Raw genomic sequence first — 21,780 nt, 5'->3', positions numbered from 1 at the left:
ATTTCAATATGATGGCTTGCACAGTGCTCCTTGAGATGTTTAAAGCTTGGGAAATCTTTTTGTATCCAAATCCGGCTTTAAACTTCTCCACAACAGTATCTCGGACCTGCCTGGTGTGTTCCTTGGTTTTCATAATGCTCTCTGCACTTTAAACAGAACCCTGAGACTATCACAGAGCAGGTGCATTTATACGGAGACTTGATTACACACAGGTGGATTCTATTTATCATCATCGGTCATTTAGGACAACATTGAATCATTCAGAGATCCTCACTGAACTTCTGGAGTGAGTTTGCTGCACTGAAAGTAAAGGGGCCGAATAATATTGCACGCCCCACTTTTCAGTTTTTTATTTGTTAAAAAAGTTTAAATTATCCAATAAATGTTGTTCCACTTCACGATTGTGTCCCACTTGTTGTTGATTCTTGACAAAAAATTTTAATTTCATATCTTTATGTCTGAAGCCTGAAATGTGGCGAAAGGTTGCAAGATTCAAGGGGGCCGAATACTTTTGCAAGGCACTGTATGTATATTAGGGGTGTGACAATATATCAGAAAGGTTATACAGTATATTGCGATACTTTGTAGCCCAAAAAGTCAAGAATCGATAAATCGTTTTAAAAAAGGTGTCACTGTTAAAATACAATAAAGGAATTAACAGATAGCTACCAAAATCTTCCATTAGAATAATGTCTACGTTAGCCCACTAGTTGCCATTGACGGCGTTAGACATTCAATTCATTTTGACTGAATTGGACATGTAGCGCCGTCAATGACACTGAAAACGGTATTTACAGCCAGTCTTTTGTGGAAATTTGCTGGTCACTTCCTGTTCATCTTGGGCATTTACAGGTTGCTTCCTGTTGGGTTTGAGCAGTGTTGTTTTTGGAAGCCCTATTAATTTTTGTCTTAGTCTTTTGGACGATAATACTGGTCCAACGGCCATCTGAAAATGTTTGTCTTTGACTAGTTTTTGTTGACGAAAACCCGATTAATTTAGTCTAGTTTTAGTCGACGCTTACTGAAAATGTTTTCGTCTGTAAAATTCAAATATTTGATTCCAAAAAAAATAAATTAAGAAAGGTTTCCATTCTATTTCGAATGAACATTGACAGACGAGCACATATTGTCGTGCCTACAAGGACAATGCCAGCAAGGTGATAAAATACACACTCATCAAGAAAACTGTACATTATTTTCAATGAATTATGCCCACCTGGATCCCACGAACTGTATGTAAAATAAAATAAAAAAAAGGGGGGGGGGAAGTGTTGTCCAAGAGTTTGAGGGCGTTCGCCGTTAGCATTAACCCAATGCTAACGCTACGAGTTACATTTAGTGTTTGATGAATACTCAGCACAGACCTTTAAAGGCTAAAACAACATTTCCTATTCTCTCTATCATGGTGGGCCAATCGTCATTTCCTTTTTCTTCGCAGTAAGACAAAAAGCAGTAAACAAACATCACAATTATCAACATGACAAACTGGAAATGGCAAAATTAAACTGGAAACATAAGGAAATTAAATTGCTACTGTCTTAGAGACAAGGAAGAGAGAGTCCATCATCCACCTTTGGAAATGTGTGGTTTATTTTGTTGCTGATGCCGACCAAAAATGACATAATGTCCGGGTTATAAAATCCCGCCCTCCCCGCACAGAGAGGGTTGAGTCGCCAACAGGGGACAAGTTTGAAAGTGTCTAACCAGGGTAATTCCCGGGACATCTCCCCATGTCTGAAAGCCATGACATGGGTAAATTCCGCGTCACCTTACACGGGAATTTGCTGGGATATAAAGTCTGAAAGGGGCTTTAAGTGCTGTCAGTAGCAGCCAATGAGTTAAAAGAGTGCCTTGTAAGGGTTTTATTTAAAAAAAAAAAAAAAAAATCATATGTGCACGAAAGGGTTAAAATAGGTCTCAGTCAAGCCCTCTTTGGTGGTCTGACTGTTAGGTGAACATGACTCACCGGTGACTCTCACGCAGTGCCGTGCGGCTCGGCAAATGCGGCGATCCGCAGCGCCCGTGGAGTGATTTGAAGCCACACAAGAGCTCGTGCGTCCCTCCGACCGGGAGAGTAAAAGCGTGAGAAGAGGAAGTGGCGAGTGAGTGCGAGGAGGGCGGGGGGGCAAAACGGTGAAGAGGAAAATGCCTTTTTAAAGGCTCCGAGTGGAAAGAAGTGCCCTGTGTGAGTCTGTGTGTACGGCAGGTGTATCTGTCAGTGTGCGTGCTCTGTTTGTTTTTGTAAGTGAGCTCGTGCGGACGCCTTGAAGGGAGATGCATGTAGGCCAAAACCTCGGCGGATATGTGTGTGTGTGTTCTCACAGCAGCAGCACCTGACAGCTTGCGTGAGCACGCCGCCCCACCCTACACCTCACTCCTCCGTCTAACATGCTCCACTCACAAAGCTAATGCACTCCACCTCTCCACGGGACCCTCAGGGCCAGGGCGCGCGCGCACATGTGCGCGTGTGAGAGTCACTCGTACAGTGGATCACGCACATTTAAATGGCGTGTCTGTGACACGCCACACAGGCGGTCGCCGCTCGGTAAACAAACCCACCGGGCGGCGATGCAACATGATGCGTTGAACTTGAATTTTGAATTAGTGTATGAAAAATATTTTTGAAGACTTTACAGGGTCATTTAACTGAAAACGAAATCAAACCCTATGACTTTCCATTTGATTGATAGAAGAAGGGTGTGCACACTTTTGCAAAACAGTGAATACTCTTTTCTAATTGGGTTCATTTGCAGGGGGATTTTTCAACTTGTTAACAGAAAGGTTTGAAAGAGGGCGTTTAGACTTTTTCCTCGAAATCAAAATAATCACACTACTAGTAACAGCTTCAGCCTCTTTTTAAAAAAAAAAAAAAAAAAAAAAAAAACAATTCATAATACACATTTGTACTTCTTTGGGATTGTGCAGGTTCACAATGAATTTGTGAGGAACGTGGAGAACACCTCTGTGGAGAGCTTAATACAGAAATTAGCCGAAAGCAAAGGAACGGGCAAAGAAAGACCAGGTAAACCTTTTTTCCCCCCTACTTTCACTGATGTTTTTTTTTAATATTGATTTCAATATTTAACTATTGAAACACTTCATCCATGTCAATGTTTGTCATTTCCTTGCAGTTTTTATTTATTCCAACATTTACTGTAACTTTTTATTCACTTTTAATTTTGCGCGACAACTTTTATCTGGCCCTCCCACTTCACGACCAGACAGGTAAATAAATAAATCATAAGCTAGATAGACAGATAGATAATTATATGAAGGAAGTGAAAATAATTAATATTTGAAACTAGGTATGTACTGTTATGAGATTCTTACTGTATGATAACCTTAAGCAAAAATATTACGGTTTCACGGTATTACGGTATAGCATTTACAACTCTAAAATGTGTTATTTTGAGATTCTTAGGTTAAAAAAAACTTTTCTACATTGAACAGGATTTTTGTTTTTATTTTTTTTTTCAAAACAATTTATTAGCAAATAGGAACATTTTTATAATATTACCGTATTTTTCGGACTATAAGTCGCACCCAAGTATAAGTTGCACCAGCCCAAAAATGCTCAATGAAGAGAAAAAAAAAACATAAATTGAATGAATGAATGCACCGGAGTATAAGTCACATTTTGGGGGGCAATTGATAAAATCCAACACATAGAACCGATATGTCATCTTGAAAGACAATTTAAAATGAAAATACAATAGAAAACAACATGCTGAATTCGTGTACAGTATGATAATGTTACATGATGCATGAACAACGAAATACGAACGTGGCCTGTACGGTAACGTAACATAGCTATTAAGAGTTATTCAGATAACTATAACATAAAGAACATGCTAACAAGTTTACCAAACCATCAGTGTCACTCCAAAACACCAAAATAACATGTGTCTTTAAAAATTTCACACATAAGTCGCTCCATGGTGTAAGTTACACCCCTAACCAAACTATGAAATAAAAAAACTGCGACTTATAGTCCGAAAAATAAGGTAAATTAAAATAAATTCAGGTGAGCCTAAACCCTTAGCCACAGCTCAACATTATTATCAGAACAAAAATAATTGAATTATTGTCGAATTTCCTTATTTGTTTTACCCCTGCTAGACACACTAAACACACTGGAGTTAACTCATGTAGCCGGTGGGAAATGTTCATAACAACGTTTACAAATCTTTAAAATGCAAAATCTTTTTTTTTTAAATTGCCTATATTATATATATATATATATATATATATATATTATTGTATTGCCTCCTCTGGCAGACACTCTCCGCAAACATATTTTACATGTTGGTTGACCCTCTTCCTCTCAGCCTTGGCCGTCTGTAACTTTTCTGTAGCCAAAGTATGAATGAAATGTTTATTGTCATCATCATCGGTATCATTGACAATTGCAAAATATAATATGATTAGCCCGAAGAAAGAACCCAAGAAAGACAAGGGCAGACGGGAGAAGCATATGCTTATCAATATCCATCCCCCTACAGCCAAGGACGCACACTCAAACATGGTAGAGTTGCATACATCACATTACATGAGCTTTTCTTTTTTTTTTCTTTTTAACACGAATTATCTTCCCAAAAGTTATTAATTGCCATGGCACTTAAGCAGTTTTGTCAATTATTTTTTTCACATTTTTTTTTAAGTATAAGTGAAATAATTACGGAAGCGCAGCAAAAGCGAAACTACTTCCGGAACAGATTAATTTCGTAAGTAGAGGTGCCACTGTACATTAAAATAAGAAACGCCTGGTAATAATGTTTCATGAACACTGGCAGCTCTACGCTCCTGTAAATAATAAATCAACAAAATGTTAATAAAATTAAAATGACAAAGAAAACCGTTAAAAACCAAAATAAAATGATCAAAAACAGAGGTACACAATAATTATGGCACTCTAAAGGCATATATAGGCATATTATATTTCTAAAATATTATAAATTCCCTATTTTGTTTTTCATATAAAAAAGACTAAACATGTTAAATAAAGAGAACAATTGCAGTTCAGTTTTTGTTATTTATCCTATTTATGAAAAAAAAAACATATACTAGAGGCATGCGAAATTTCCGATTCTTAGATTATTCGCGATTCGGCCGTGGAAAAGTCGAGAACGATTCACAAACATCCAAATTCAGATTATTGAATTATACCACGTTAAACAGAAGTAAAACACAGTCAGCGCGGTCTTTGGGACGCAATGAGGAACGGACCGAGAGTAAATATCATGTTCGACTCATGCCGCTAGATAAAAAAAAAACAATCATACCTGACAGCGGCCGACTGCCGCTACAAACAATGCCCAGTTGCTAGTTGCTACAAACATACGGCTACAGTAGATATCATAAATATGTAGAACTAGATGCAAAATGACAGACGACGGCGGTGTTAGAACATGTATTATTGAACAGAGATGCGAAATGACAGACTGTCCGGCGTTAGTAAACAGCCGCCATCTTAAAGCAGTACTAAAGCAGTGACTTCCCTTGAAGGCTCTGTTGTAGCGAACCTAATTAACTTTTTATCTAAAATACTCCTAAATCGGCAGAATCTTTAAATGATGAAATACTTTTAAAACTTTGACAAAAGTAGACAGAAGGAAAATTATGGAATAAAGGGAGCAATTTTAACAACTGTAACAGTTGATTCACAACATTAAATTAATTGAATGTAGTTTAAAGCTGCTGATACAGAATGGGGACTGGAGTATTTTATTTACTGTTATTTTTGTATATTTGTTTACTGTCATATGTTAACTTGATACTGAAATAGTAGTTTGGTTTAGTCTGAGAGAATTTTTCAACAATTTTGGAACTAAGGTACAAAACATTTATTTAGAAAAAAAAAAAAAAGAGGGGGGTGAATCAATAATCGTTTTATAATTGAATCGGAGCCTCTGAATCGTAATCGTAATCGAATCATTAGGTGCCCAAAGATTCCCAGCTCTAATGTATACTCAATAAGACTGGCAACCCAATTCATATTGAAAACACCTATTGACAGCAGTAGATGTCCAATCCAATTCAACTGGGAGGGGCTGGAAGCCTCCCAGTTGAAATGGATTGGACATCTATTGCCGTCAATGGCAACCAAAGAGTTCAATGAGTGCCTTAAAAATGGTTAATGATATTTTAATTTAATTTTGGCCCTCTCAGACCTTCAAAGGCAGGCCTGAATGGTGTCTTGATACAGTAAAGTAATAATCAGGTCAGTTGTGTGTAAACAAAGGCGCCCCCGCGGGCAGCTCGGAGCTACCGAGAGGGCCAATTAGAGCGAGCCGCCATCAGAGTCCATGATGGTTAATCTGCCGCAAAGGTAGGCGGGCTCGGCATTCCGGTAAGCATGTGTCACATGGGGGGCTTTGACTTAAGCGGCCAGAACACAACCGAGCTTTCCGCCCGGGTCAAAGCTCAACAATGACTCTTGTGTAAACTTTGCCTGCAATAGCGCCGCCGCCGCCCCCTCCCGCCTTGTGGAGATGCGCTTTCATCACGCTATTTAAAGCAGATTCTGTCACCAAAATGCTAATCACACTGCAAAATGGGATTCGTGTGAATATTTAAAGGCCCTCGGGGTTCTGACGTCCGCCCCACCTTCCTCCCCTTGTCTCCACTCATGCATGGCGTTACGTCAGGCACGCAGGCGCTTCACCTCTGCCGTGTATGTGTAAACAATGCGTGAACCCGCCCCCGTGTGTCCAGACACCAAGTGGTGGCCCTCATTTATTTGGACAGCAGAATGAATTGAAGCTTGAAAAAAATGGGGGTTTTTTTTCTCTCTTCATAGTTTGGTTGGGGGCAGAGGTGGGTAAAGTAGCCAAAATTGTACTCAAGTAAGATCAAAATAATGTAAAAGTAGTCATCCAAAAAATGTACTCAAGTACAAGTAAACAAGTATTTGGTGAAAAAAAATACTCAAGTCGTGAGTAACATTGTGAGTAACTGCTTACGATGTTAGATTTTTTTTCCAATCAATGTTTTTTTTTTCTTAGCAGAAAGATATATATTTGGACTGTTATTATTATATTATTATTATTATTATTATATTATTATAATTGATTACATAACTACATTAAGCCAAAGAAATACTGAAAAAAAATTCCGTTGAGGAAAAAAAAAATCAACAGAACTGAAGCATTAGTCACGTACGCACACATATCGTCAATTTGCCCCGACTCTCCACCATGTAAACAATATTGAAATATTGCGAGCATTCTCAGGCTTATCCTTTCACCCCCCCCCCCCCCATTTTATGTTTTTTTTGTTTTATGACTCTTCTCAAGCCACCTCTTCCCTAAAAGCTTAGTTGAAGCTAGACGCTAATGCTAATCTCTCCGCTATGCTCTCTCGCTGTTTGCAGACGTAATTGCTGAATGAATTTCGATTTGGGAGACTTGACAGATCAGACCGCAGCCAGATTCTGGAAAAATGTCGCCCAGATCGGATTTTAACCACATACAAAAGTGACCTGGATCGGTTTTGAAATGGTCCACTTTTATGCGACCTGTCACTTTCAGACCGTCAAGTTAATGCCTCACTCGAGTCGGAAAAACACATAAAATCGGATTTTTACATTAAGACCTGCAGTATGAACCTAGACTAAGAACTGCTTTGCATTCCGCCATAGTATTCAACCAGATAGTTGCTTCCTGGTCACGTCTGAAGCTCCCGTCTCTCGTCCCCCGCAACCAATCCACATGAAGACAAAGTGTGATGTATTGGTTCACGGAAGTGCAAAAACATCGTTTCCCATCAAAGAAAGCTTTTCCTGAGGTTCTTTCCTCTTCTTTTAATGAGGAAATGAAGTGTATTTCCGGCAAAACTTAAAAACTGGAACCGCTGTGCTTCCTCCCTAGTTGCTCCCTGGTCCCGCCTCTCTCTCCTAATTGCCTGGAACATCAGATGACCGGGAAAGTGGTTGACAGTTGATGTTTGCAAGACGATACCGCTTGATGAATGAATCAATCAGGAAGTACCGTCTTGCTTGCAAGGCTAGGTTTCCCCAATTGCTAAATAAATGGTATGGTCATGACAAATAACAGTCTTGCGCTAAATGGAATATGAAACATTTAAAATGCATTTATTCAGTACGAAATTGAAAAATTACTCCATAATGGTCAAAACTGTCGACTTCACCATTACTGTCGCAGCTCCCGAATGATATTTTATGCCACCGGAATTAGTCAGGCTTATGTCATTTCCCTGCCCCGGCTTCGGAGAGGGTAAACAAACCAGGAGGCGTGACAGCTAGCCGACATGCTAACCCGAACCGAGTGATGATTCAAAGTCTATTTTCGGGTTTCGAAGCTAAAAATCACTCAAAACTACTCGGGATAATGTCACACAGCAGCGGGGTTGTCGATTGTCTTCACCGATCGGCAACCCGCCCAGCGGCAAGCAAGTTACAGCTCTTCCCGTGCTGCAGGCAGGAGAGCACGTTTGCCGGGGAAGCAGCTGGAGAAATACCCCAGCCCAGACACACCGGCCGACGTCGGAGGAGCGCGTAGCTGCCACATGGTCAACACGAATATAGCGTAAATGAATACTTAACTACACGTGATGACGTAAACAGTGAGAGCGCGGCTGCACTTGTTGTGCAGCTAACATGACAGGATGTGTCTGAAAACTTTTCTACATGTCGTCCATGATCAAACGTAAGTAAATAGTCCTTTATTTAAAGAAAGTTTGTAGTGTTTACTTTGTAATCGCTGTATTTGGGGCCATTTTTATCACAATGTTGCAATTTCTGATCGGGTGGAAAATTTGACTGAACACCGGGCACAAGAAGAGGGCAATAAGCCGAGTATAGTGCTCTCCCGGCAGGGGGATGCACGACAAGCCGCCAGTCGTCGGCCGAGTGGACAAGGAGCATTTCAGCCACAAAATGCAGGCCACCTCCTTATTAAAATGATCCCAGTATTTGACATAATGCAAAACACGATGTTTACTCACTTCCTCGTAAGTCCAATGGTCCCACAGTTGCACACTTGTTTTGGCCGATCTCTGGGTGAACTGAAACCCAAAAAGGCTCACACGCCTCTCCCTGGTGCAGCCACAAAAGCCTTCAGCCATTTAGCTGGTGTGATGCGAAAAATAAACAAATTAATCGCAAAATCAGCTGAATCCGCAGTCCATCTGCATGCTATAGCAATGCTGTATTGTGAGACGCTGACCCGAGTGATGCCACGTTCGCATTCGTCCTAAACACGAGACTGGAGCCGGAAGTAACTCATTTTCATGGCACGGGATTCAAAAATTGAATATATAAAATGATCGCTTCCATACACATCCAAGTCGTCAATTTCATTCAGGAGCATAAAACACCACGTGAAATATGAAATATATATAAATATATATATTAGAGATGGATGCCGATCGATCGGGTCCGATCACGTCATTTTCAAATGATCGGAATCGGCAAAAAAATATCGGACATGCCTTTTTTTAATATATATATGTTTTTTAATTAAATCGTTTTCTAATTGTATTTAATGTTACAGACATAATGTGTTACACTCTTCCAGAGTCTTTAGTTTAAGCTTAAGGTAGGGTTATCAAATTTATCGCGTTAACGGCGAGAATTAATATTTTTTACATTTATCACCTTACAATATTTAACGCATGCGCTGCACGACCCACTCACGCATTGTCGCGTTCAATCTATAATGGTGCCGTTTTACCCATACAGTATATAGAGCTAAAAGGCAGCGTAAAATGAGTAGAGTTAATTTTGGCAGCCTTTGGAGCCTTTTTTTAAATGGCTAAAGCCTTTCAATCCCTCTCCCAACGATTAGAATAATCATGGGAAGCAATGTGGGGAAGAAAGGTAGTAGTTGATCTTTTTCTTAACACCATATGTCAGTGGTCTCAAACCGGTCCTCAAAGGGCCGCAGGGGGTACTGGATTTCATTCCAACCAAACGAGACAAATACCTTTTCACCAATCTGGTTTCTTACAAGTGTAATCAGTTGATTGCAATCAGGTGCTGCTTATGTTAGTAGAAACCTCATTGGTTGAACTGTTTGTGCTGGATCTGTTGGAACAAAAACCAGGACCCACTGCGGCCCTTTGTGGAGTCGGTTTGAGACCGCTGCCATATGTGATTTCCCAATGCAGAGAAGATATATCAATTGGTACCACGACGCACAGTCATGGTTGCACTTGCATTTGGGCAGAAGTTAAATGGCTACAGTATCATTTACTGAAAGTTCAACAAATACACTAGATGGCAATATTTAGTCATAATATACAAAGTCACATTTATCCTTTAAGAATTACAAGTCTTTCTATCCGTGGATCCCTCTCACAGAAAGAATGTTAATAATGTAAATGCCATCTTGAAGATTTATTGTCATAATAAACAAATACAGTACTTATGTACTGTATGTTGAATGTATATATTCGTCCGAGTTTTATTCATTTTTTTCTTAATGCATTGCCAAAATGAATATGATCGGGAAAAATTATCGGGAATGATTGGAATTGAATCGGGAGCACAAAAAAAAAATAATCGGATCGGGAAATATCGGGATCGGCAGATAGTCAAACTAAAACGATCGGGATCGGATCGGGAGCAAAAAAACATGATCGGAACAACCCTAATATATATATATATATATATATATATATATATATATATATATATATACATCAGGGGTGGGCAAACTATTCCACAAAGGGCCGCAGTGGGTGCGGGTTTTTGTTCATACCCATCATGAGGACAGCCTTTCACCAATCTGGTTTCTTACAAGTACAATCAGTTGATTGCAGTCAGGTGCTTCTTGTTTCCACTGAAACCTCGTTGGTTAAACTGTCTGTGCTGAATCAGTTGGAACAAAGACCAGGACCCACTGCCGCCCTCGAGGACCGGTTTGCCCACCCCTGATATACATGCTTTTGGGTGTCATATGCACTTTAAAGGCTACCTATGGTTACATAATATGTCACTTTTTTAAATGTATTTATGTTTTTTTTACTGGTGGCCGCCACCTCTGGCCTAAAGTGTAACTGCAGCCTCTGTGTTAAGGTCATGCTTGGCGCACGTGCTTGTACAAGGTGTCTAAGCTGGAGTTGGGGCTGTGCTGGAGGCTGGTGTCTTCTTATTGCCGACAAAATCCATGGTTTATTGTGGACAGTTACCGGCTCGCGTGTGTAGTGTTTTAGCCAGCAGAAGCTAGGTGAAACAGCACTGCTGCCGTAGAGACTCACGTGGAAGTGCACAACCGCGTGTTCGACCCGAAACCTCTTCATTGAAGTGAAGAAAGGGCAGTCTCAGTTCAAATGTCAGAGCTCTGCTCTTGTGTACTCATCGGGGCATTAGTAGAGGGCGCGTGCATGAGAAGAAAAGTGTTTTACATTAACGCTACAAATTCCAATTATGTAATACATTCAAAGCGTGAAGTTGATAATGAATTTATTGAGATAAATTACCTTAACCATAATATCTCATTTTTAGTCCAGAAATCTTGCTAATGTAAATGTCTGGAACAAAAAAATGAGTGGGCCTCGGGTGGCCCGCTTGCTATAGTTTTCCCACCACCGGTTTAGCGATAGGGCCGGCGAGGTTGAATCAACTTTCTACAGCGGAAACCATCCCAAAGTGACATGCTGTGAAGGAGCTGGGGGGGCGTTGGGAGTGTTCAACGATATCCAGCTGAGCTGTCAAACTGGCGGCTGGCCAGACACGCAAACACTGCCCACCCTCACGCTGCCCTGCCAAGCATAAGCTAGATAAAAACAAGTCTCTTTCGGACAGGGGTGTCCAAACTACGGCCCCGAGCAAATTTAGCCCTTTTACATCGCTTGCTAATGATAGTTCTAGACATTAAATCCATTTCAACTGGGAACATTTAAGTAATCATCTTCCATTGCCATTCACGGTAATAGACATTCAATCCGTTTTGACTGGAACCCGCTGTCCGTTTTGACTGGGCTGACCGCCAGCGAGTTCCAGTCAAAATGGATGGGACGTCGTCAATGGCAACTGACGAGTTCATACTTTAAAATGCATTTTTAAAACCCCATCTTTTTTTTTTTTTTTTACCCGATTTTCAGCCCTCGCAATCTTTGGTTTTTCTGAAAGCGGAACGTTTGGACACCCCTGCTTTAACTTATTTACTGCCACTGACGAAGATGGATGTCCAATCCATTTGAACAGGAAGGGGCTGGCGGCCATGCAATGACGGTAACACCAGCTTAGTGCTGCAACGAATAATCGATTTACTCGAGTAATTCGATGAGAAAAAAGCTTCAAATCAAATTTTGCTGTATCGAGGATTCATTTATTTTTTTTAAAGTGGCGTTGTAATGGTGTGTTTTGAACGTGTTTGTATTTAGTTTTATATACGCTGCCCTCTATTGGCAAAAGTGAATATGATAAATAATATAAATAAATTAGGGGTGTCAAACGATTAAAGTTTTTAATCTAGTTAATTACAGCTTAAAAATTAATTAATCGTAATTAATCGCAATTATTCGCAATTCAAACCATCTATAAAATATGCCATTTTTTTCTGTAAATTATTGTTGGAATGGAAAGACGAGACACAAGATGGATATATATTCAACATACGGTACATAAGTACTGTATGTGTTTATTATAACAATAAATCAACAAGATGGCATTACCATTATTAACATTCTGTTAAAGCGATCCATTGATAGAAAGACTTGTAGTTCTTAAAAGATAAATGTTAGTACAAGTTATAGAAATTTTATATTAAAACCCCTCTTAATGTTTTCGTTTTAATGAAATTTGTAAAATTTTCAGTCAAAAAATAAACTAGTAGCCCGCCATCGTTGACGCCAATAATTACTTACACAATGCTCATGGGTGCTGAAGCCTATAAAATCAGTCACACCCAAGCGCCAGCAGAGGGCGACAAAACTCCGAAAAACACAACAAGTACACATTTCACTGTGCTGTCATTTCAATGTTTGAGCGGGGCATGTGCGTTAATTGCGTCAAATATTTTAACGTGATTAATTTAAAAAATTAATTACCGCCCGTTAACACGATAATTTTTACAGCCTTAAAATAAATATATTATATAAATATATATTATATAATAAATATAAATAACAGAACTCATCTAACATGGCTGGATCCAGCTGCTCCCTGTTAAGAGCAACATAAGGTTGTTGGGTTTTTTTTGAGTTGATATGATTATTTATGCATTTGTAATTTAGTTTATAGGTATATTTAGCAGTTTGTTGTGGGTATATGTGTTTGTATGTATGTGTTAACGATTTGTTAAAAGCATTGTAAAAAAAAAAAAAAAAAAAAGTTAGCATTTTATATCGCATTAAAGCTAGCGGACTTTTGCTATGCAAGTTAGCCAATTGCTCTTTTGTTGTACTTTGAGCCCCTTTTTTTAAATACCGTTTAAGGCTATGCTCAAGTATTTTATTTTTAAATGCATCTATTGCTCTTGTGAAATGAACGACCAATTCTGCATAGTTTGAAAAAACACTTGGGAATTTCATTTTTTATTCGCATTTAATGCTCTTTTGAAGGTGCAATCATAGCAAGCCTTTGTTTTACATCTCTTAAAATTTATTCTGCAACACATTAAATGTTCCTAATCCAGTGACTCCATTATTAGAACTAGCTAATTGATAGGATAATGGATTACTGAAATAATGGATGGCTGCCAGCTACGTGAAGAATCTCACAAGAGTTTTAGCTCATTTGGTAAAGATGAAGTGCAGGTAGATTGGACGACGATTGCCGTCAGTGTCAGCCGAGCTAATATTATGTACTGAATTATATATGCGTACATACTGTAATGTATAATGGAGCTCATCCGAGCTGTCAGTCCAATGTAGTGATGATTTTGAGTTGAGCGTCTGCCCGTCCTACCATGTGATGTGCTATTCTTGAATGTCAATTGTGTTTTGATTGGCATGAAGCACACACACACAAACAGAGCGGTCGACGCGGCCATTGTGCAGTCCGGGGCCGATATTGCACAGTAGAGTAGATCAGTCATCGGTGTACTTTATCCACTTGACTTGGCGTGATGGGCGCCTCTCGTGACTCGCCGCTTGCCTGCGCTTCACTGCCGCACGCCAAACAATGCATCAATGGTCGCCCCCCCACCCTCTTTGCACGCCCTTACCCCGGAGGATGGCAGTCGCGGGCGGTTGACGCGGCTAATGTATACATTCCCAGTGAAAACACGGACGACTTTTGTTCTTTTCAGGTCAAGGTTTTCGTGCCGGGTTGCCGCGGGGCGCTGACTCTTACAATATAAACGCACTTTCTGTCTTCAATGACACGTTGAACTCAGAAAATGGTTCTGTCGTTCCGGGATCGAGCTTGTAACAATTAAAGGTCGACTAATGTGTCAGGCCGATATATTGACTTTGTCAAGATAGGCTATCGGCCGATATAATTGGATAACTTGTGTCATAGACTTCATAACCTAGGTTATGAAGTCTATGCCTGTGTTCACTGTTTAGGTCGGGGGTTAGCAACCCGTGGCTCTTTAACGCTTCCCTGGTGCTATTTCAAAAATGTTTGAAAATAGAAAAAGATCGTGGAGGGAAATATATTTTTTGTTTTAATATGGTTTCCGTAGGAGGACAAACATGACACAAACATTCTTCTAATTAATACTGTAAACTTGAGGCGGCATCGTACAACAGAGTGGTCACGTGGTGCGTCATTCTCTATATTTAATCATGATGGCTCATTATGTATTTTTAGCCAGCTTAGTCATTTTGATAGTAGGCTAATATAGCGAATATAGATACATAAAGCATGTGTTGCCTTCATTATCAGGCTTTTAATTTTTTGTGGCTCCAGACATGTTTGTTTTTTTGTTGTTGTTTTTTTTGGGTCCTATAAGGCTCGTTCAACATTTTCGGTTGCCGACCCCTTGTTTAGGTGATGATCTTTTTTATAAAGGTCGACCGATATATCGGGCTGATATGTAGGCTATTTTCAAGATTGGCCAATAGCAACCCTGAAATACCCGATACTATAGGTTAACTCTAGGTTGTGATTTTGCACAACCTAGTGTTGCAAAAGGAAGTAGCTGAAAAAAAATGATTTGCCTGCTTTAAAAAAAAATCGGCCTCAAATGACGTCTTACAAAATCAGAAAAAAATATCATTTGCCTGCTTTAAAACAATAACGTAAATCGGCCTCAAATAATGTCTTACAAAATCAGCTTTAGACATCGGCAATCTGTAGATTTAAAAAAAAAAAAATTTTTTTTTATTGAAACGGAATGGCATTTGCCTTTGAAAATTCCATATCTGTCGACCTGTATTGACAATACGTGGAATACATGCCTGAGTAAAGCTCAGTATTTCCTGTATTTTCCATACTGTAAATAGCACTTTTTTTCCTCGGTTGGCTGGGCCTGCCGCTTTATACTCAGGTGCGCCATATATCTGGCGGAAAACACAAAAAAGACTAAAAAAGCAGTTTTTGCTCTTGCACTCTTCTCTAAAATAAACTGCTGTATTTTAAGCCAAAAGAACTGTTGTGTTTGACAGAACAATATGTCTACTGGACTGTCTCAGGAAATTAGAATACACAATATTCTAATTTTTTGAGACAGTCCTGTGTATATATACAGGACCGTCTCAGGAAATTAGAATACACAATATTCTAATTTCCTGACTGTCTCAGGAAATACACAATATTCTAATTTCCTGACTGTCTCAGGAAATTAGAATATTGTGTATTCTAATTTCCTGAGACGGTCCTGTATATATACACAGGACTGTCTCAAAAAATTAGAATATTGTGTATTCTAATTTCCTGAGACAGTCCAGTATATGTTGCCATAGCAGATTCATGGCGCATTAAGTCCCCAAACTATTTTTAATTTGTCCGTTTTACCCTGGAAACCTCCGTTTACAGACGTCGCGCAACCGCTTTTGTTTCAACCTAGCAAAAAAAACAAGGTAAGCAATCATATTTATTATTTGAAATGTCTGTCATTTTTAGCTTAGAATCATTAATTGATGTCTAATATTTAGTTTAAAAAAAAAAAAGTAACTTTAAAAAATTATTCACTCGCATATTTTTAACTTTTAAACAAATTACGGACAATTTTGAAAGTTGGCCAAATTGGGGGTCTCAGAGCGGAATCTAAGTGTTTTCCACCATATACATATATAACATTTGATTAATAAATAAGTTTAAAAATATCAGCGCCTTTTAACCGTAAATGACTTTCTAAACACTGAACTTTTGTCAGTGCACAATTTTCCAATACACGGAATTAAATTATCTACTAAATTCAGAGTAGAGAAATGTGATTAAATAAAACTAAAATAGATAATATGACCAATCCTGGAATGGTTTGGCTGATACTTTCTAAAAAGCCCCATGGATGAATCTACATATTTCCCAGCCAGATCGAGGAGCAAGAATCACTCGCGCTGCGAGCTAATTATTCGGGATAAGCTCAAACCACATCTGACGATCAAGCGTTGGCTGACTTTGATCAGATCGGGGATTAAATGCTTAACCCTTTATACGGCACTCATTTAACTCTGTGGATGCCATTGATGGTGCTAGACGTCCATCTAATTTTGAATTAAGCATTGTCTGACCAAGCCATGACAGCCATTTCTTTACATGTGAATATCTGATTTTGTCTTTTTTAAAGCGGTGTTGTTTTTGGCACCACTTTTGTCTTAGTCTTTTGGACGAAAATAATTTTTAGTCTTAGTCATATTTTAGTTGTTTCAAAATATTTTAGTCGATGAAATCTCAAATTTCGTCTAGTTTTAGTTGACAGTTAGTCAAAATGTTTTGTTCAGTAAAATTCAAAAGTGGGTTCCCAACAATTTCGAATCAACATAGACAGAGCGTCTACAAGGACAATGTCAACTTTGTGATGATCATACACTCACCAGGAAAAGCAGTATATTATTTTCAATTAAACCTACCCAGAAGCCACGAACTGTATGAAAAAAAAAAAAAAGTTTAACATCCTCTAGAGTAGACTTATTGACCAGAAAAGCCAAGAGGCTCTGCTTTAGACAAGCCAGTGTTTTAATAGGACGCTCGCCATTCTGAAGGTAATTTTAATGCAAACAGTTGCATTTGTGTGTGATGACCACTCACCACAGACCTTTAGAGGCTAAAGCAACATTGCATATTCTCTTTTGCCAAGATAAGAACACAAATCTTACCATGTGTTTTCAAACAAGCAAGATGGAGCGCAGCCTAGCTTGAAACACATTCTAAAGGGGGTAGTGAGGGAGAGGTGGAGTTCACATGAGTGACAAGACCCAAGGACTTCCACGATGCAAGCTAGCGTACAATATGAACATTTCACGCAGTGTGAACATGTTACAGAAACGATGTTGCATTTTCTTCTCGTTGTCTTCTCGTCGGACGAAAACTGGCATTCATCTCGTTATGTTCTAGTCTCCCAACTCACATTATTAGCATGTCTTCGTCACGAAAAAATTGTTTGTCGATGAAATATGATCGTCATTGTTGATGAAAACAACATTGTTTGACAGCATATTTACCGTAAATTTCAGTCTATAAGACACTACTTTTTTCCATTATTTTGAATCCTGCGGCTTATAGTCCAGTGCGGCTTGTCTGTTGATTTATTTGGGTTAATAGGTAATGCCTTATTTGACAGTGGCGTCGTAAAACTGTCTTAAGACTGTCATTACTATGACATGACTCTATCATGGGCATTACTGAATGCTTTTGACAGATGTAATATAGTGTCATCAGACAAATTATGTCTCTTAACTATTTATGTCCAACTTGGATCTTTTACATGCATTCAAACGTGAGATAATTTACTGGATGACATTAAAGACAAGAGTCATGTAATAATTATGATTGTTTTATGACAGTCTTCTGGCGGCACTGTCAAATAAAGTATTAACAAATACCGTAACTAGCAATTAATAAAACAACTGGAACAGTAACTGAAGAAATAATTAACACAGAGCATTAATTTGGATTTATTTACATCTGTAGCGCTGCAATGCATGCTAGGAATCATGTAGGACGACAACAGTGTTGACAGCAGGTGGCAGCAGAGGTTGACTGTGTCACCGATGGCCAAATGAAGCTTCTTGAAGCAATGAAGCATTGCAGCTAATTGGTTCAAAGCTTGATGGTGGTTCATTTGTTTTTTCTGGTCAGTCTTATGTTGCCGCTGTTAAATAAATTCTTACCCGTTAATATCGTTTGATGTAAATTTCCCATAGTACAGTGAGGACAGCTGCGACTTATAGTCCAGTGTGGGTTATCTATGAACAAATGTCGTTTTCGTGTCATATTTGGTGGTTGGGGGCTTATATGTGACTTGTAGTCCAAAAATTGCGGTAATTTTCATATTTCGGACGAAAACACTTGTTAGTCTTCGTCGTATTTTAGTTATGTCTAAATGTGTTCTTGTGTCTTCATCTAGTTCTGGTCAACGAATACTTAAAAAAAATTTGTCTAGTTTTAGTCGTCGATGACTCAATGTTTTCGTCTGTAAAAATTCAAAGGTTTAAGTCCCCCCCCCCCCCAAAAAAAAAATGGTTTCCAACAGTTGGAATGAACATCGACAGACGCTTTCACACACAGGATTGTATGTAAGAGTTATGACAGTCTGAAAAATATTTTTTTAATACTTTTACAAATCTGAATATTACTTCTTTATTGCCATATTCGGTGATGGGCGTCCAATATATTTGAACATCAATGGCACTGAAACTGATCATTCCCATTTTCAATGTATTGGACTTGACAAAAACTATAAATACACATTTGAAGTCACCACCTACGAGTATTTTTTCTGTTTTGTTTATTTTGCTTGGTCGTGACGGCCACCAGACGTCTCTTTGACTCGGCCATTGACCCCGTCCGCCCTGTGGGATCGGCCTCGCCCTGTTTGCGTACACTCTGTGCAGCACGCCAACTCCTATGTGGATGCGTGTGTCTGTATGACACACGAGTGTGCGTGAGTGTGTATATGTGTGCGATTATTGCGTGATGCACATTCGCAGCATTCGCAGCAGCAGCTCAGTGACCCTTTGTGTGCCAAATGAACCTCAAAAGATTTTTCTTCTTCTTTTTTTTATGTCTCATTAGGGCCCATTGAGTTTGAAGAGTGTAACACCGCCATCGCCACTGAAGGTAGGACCTTTGCATAAGGGTGATGGAAAAGTAACTCCCTATTTCAAAAATAATTCATTCTAATGATGTGAAAAGAAAACAAGAGCATAGATTTATTTGCCATAAATCAAGGCACATTCAAAAAGAAATTTAGAAAAATATTACATTATTTGAATAAATTGTAAGTAGTTTGAAATTGGGAGTTAACGTTTAGACCGCCTGGTAGATTTCATATCGGTGTGTTGAATTCGAATTTTTATTTCTGATTTTCTTTTTAATTCAAAGGTGCTAAACCGAGAAGAAGAAAGCCTTTTGGCATCCCAGGACGCAGGAAAGACAAAGACACAGATTCCACGTATGTTGAGTCATATTTTGATTGCATTTTTCAGCGTACAAAACGCACCTGAGTAGAAGTCGCACCAGACAAAGAATGCACAATGAAGAGTATAAAAAACATTTACAAGTATTATTTTAAGGGGCCACTATTTTCAATTGATCAGAAACCAAGAACAAATATTAAACGTTACATTAATCATTGTAAAATGGAGTACATCAGGCATCTGTTAACATAACATATTAACAGTTTTTTGGATGATTATAGCCTAAACAACAACATAATCTAGTGGCAGTCAGAGTGAAAAAAAAACATGAACAGTATAAGTTGCACCTGAGTATAAGTCGCAGACCCAGCCAAACTATAAAAAAAAGTGCGACTTACAGTCCAGACGATATGGTGATTTATATACATGCATATTTCTTAGGGGGGTTAAAATTGATTCTGGGATAAATCACGATATTACGTCACGCGATTCTTGTATCGATTCAAAATCCGTCTGTATCGATCCCTACACTTGTTTTTATACTGGAAATAAACAATTTAGTGGCTGCACTTTGAGTCCCGTCCTGTAGTTGGCAGCACGCAGCAGCATTTCCTTGCAGTTTGCTGAATTAACAACAACATTAGACTAATCCAAGTAGGGATTTGTGTACGTCGCCCTCGAGCGGTTGCTCAGATTAGCCCTTTTATAAGTCTGAAATTTGGGCTCATTTCGGCTTTGACTGGAAAAAGGGAGGCATATAATATTTAGTATCCTGCATTCAAGCAGGTTTGGACTCGAGCAGGTTTGCACAAAAAAAGAGAAAATGTTATAATGAAAGCCGTATGTTCTAACATAAAACATTTTACTTGAGTGCTGGATGAGGTTTCAGGGATAAATTGATATAGATGTGCTTATGTATGTTTTGTTTTTTCTAAAGTGATATGCAAATATCGCAATAATCACCTTCAAGTGTAATATCAGGATTAATCGGGATCGAATAAAATTGAGACCTGTGAATCGTGATACAAATCATATCACCAAATATGAGGCAATACATATTCCTAATATATTCATATACTACTGCCTATATGTATAAATAGTATATTATATTTGTATATTTATGAATATGTGTATTAATTGATACAATGTTAATAAAAGATAAATTAATTACATTAAAATGAATAAAAACAGAAATACACTCCAACGCCCCAAGTAACTTTTTTTTCTCATCATATTTAACCCTTTGAATGCTATCGATGCTGATACACGTCCAATTCCATTAAACAGGGAAGACTCGCCATTGATGCTCATGTTTCAGTGCAATTGACGGCATTAGACGTCTAATCCATTTTGACTGGGAGGGGCAAATGAACATGAGTCGTGCATGAAAGGGTTAATGTATATTCATGTGAAACAATTTAATTTTACTAAGGCTCCCACTATGAATCGAATCAACAAATATATTTTTTTAAATTGATTAACAGTTCATAGACATCAAAAAATCATCCACATCCTCTTGTTTCATAATTTATTCATTTTCTGAGCCGCTTATCCTCACAAAGATCACGGGTGTGCTGGACCCTATCCCAGCTAACTACGGGCAGTAAGCGGGGCTCACCCTGAATCGGTTGCCGATTATTGAAATATGCCAAGTAAAGCGGAAGTAAAACACACTCAGCGCGCCGCGCGGTCTTCGGGACGCAATGAGGAACGGAACGAGAGTAGCTAAACATCATGCTTCTTATTACCTGGCCCCTCGGGTAATGCCAATGCTCAACTCACGGCTCTAGCTCAACTCATGCCACGAGATAAAAAAACACAACAACATACCTGACTGCTACCGACAGCTGCTACAAAGTACATTCACATAATATTTAGGTCGATGTCATTTATATAGGACTAGATGCAATATAGATTAGGTAGCGTTAGCAAGACATCTACAGAAAGCTAGATGCGAGCGTTAGTTAACGGCCGCCATCTTAAAGCAGTACACTTCCCTGCAAGGCTGTTGTAGCGAACCTTCCAAGCGAACCTAATTAACTTTTTATCTAAAATACTCCTAAATCTGTAAAATATTGACTTGAATCTATCTTTGAAAAAGTTTTAAAACTTTCACATGTCGAAAGTAGACAAAAGGGAAATTATGGAATAACGGGAGCAATTTTAACAACTACTTTAATGGTTGATTCACAACATTAAATTAATTAAATGTAGTTTAAAGCTGCTGATACAGAATGGGGACTGGAGTTTTTTATTTACTGTTATTTTTGTATATTTGTTTACTGTTATATGCTAACGTGATACTGAAATAGTAGTTTGGTTTAGCCTGAGAGTATTTTTGAACAA

General features: G+C 38.7%; 1 protein-coding gene across 4 annotated transcripts in view; it reads left to right on the top strand.

The window, feature by feature from the left end:
• fcho2 (FCH and mu domain containing endocytic adaptor 2) overlaps positions 1–21,780 on the top strand; it is an 84,360-nt gene that overhangs the window by 23,687 nt on the left and 38,893 nt on the right. For all 4 annotated transcript variants that reach the window (XM_057818409.1, XM_057818410.1, XM_057818412.1 and 1 more), the window contains exons 8-10: positions 2,926–3,022; positions 19,091–19,135; positions 19,400–19,469. In XM_057818409.1, the coding sequence (XP_057674392.1) occupies positions 2,926–3,022; positions 19,091–19,135; positions 19,400–19,469 (212 nt within the window). The remainder of the gene's footprint in view (positions 1–2,925; positions 3,023–19,090; positions 19,136–19,399; positions 19,470–21,780) is intronic.

Source organism: Corythoichthys intestinalis, chromosome 17, assembly GCF_030265065.1.
Source record: "Corythoichthys intestinalis isolate RoL2023-P3 chromosome 17, ASM3026506v1, whole genome shotgun sequence".
In the NCBI taxonomy this organism is placed as follows: domain Eukaryota; kingdom Metazoa; phylum Chordata; class Actinopteri; order Syngnathiformes; family Syngnathidae; genus Corythoichthys; species Corythoichthys intestinalis.
The sequence above is the reverse complement of the archived record's forward strand: the minus strand, read 5'-3'. Positions and strand labels throughout refer to the sequence as shown.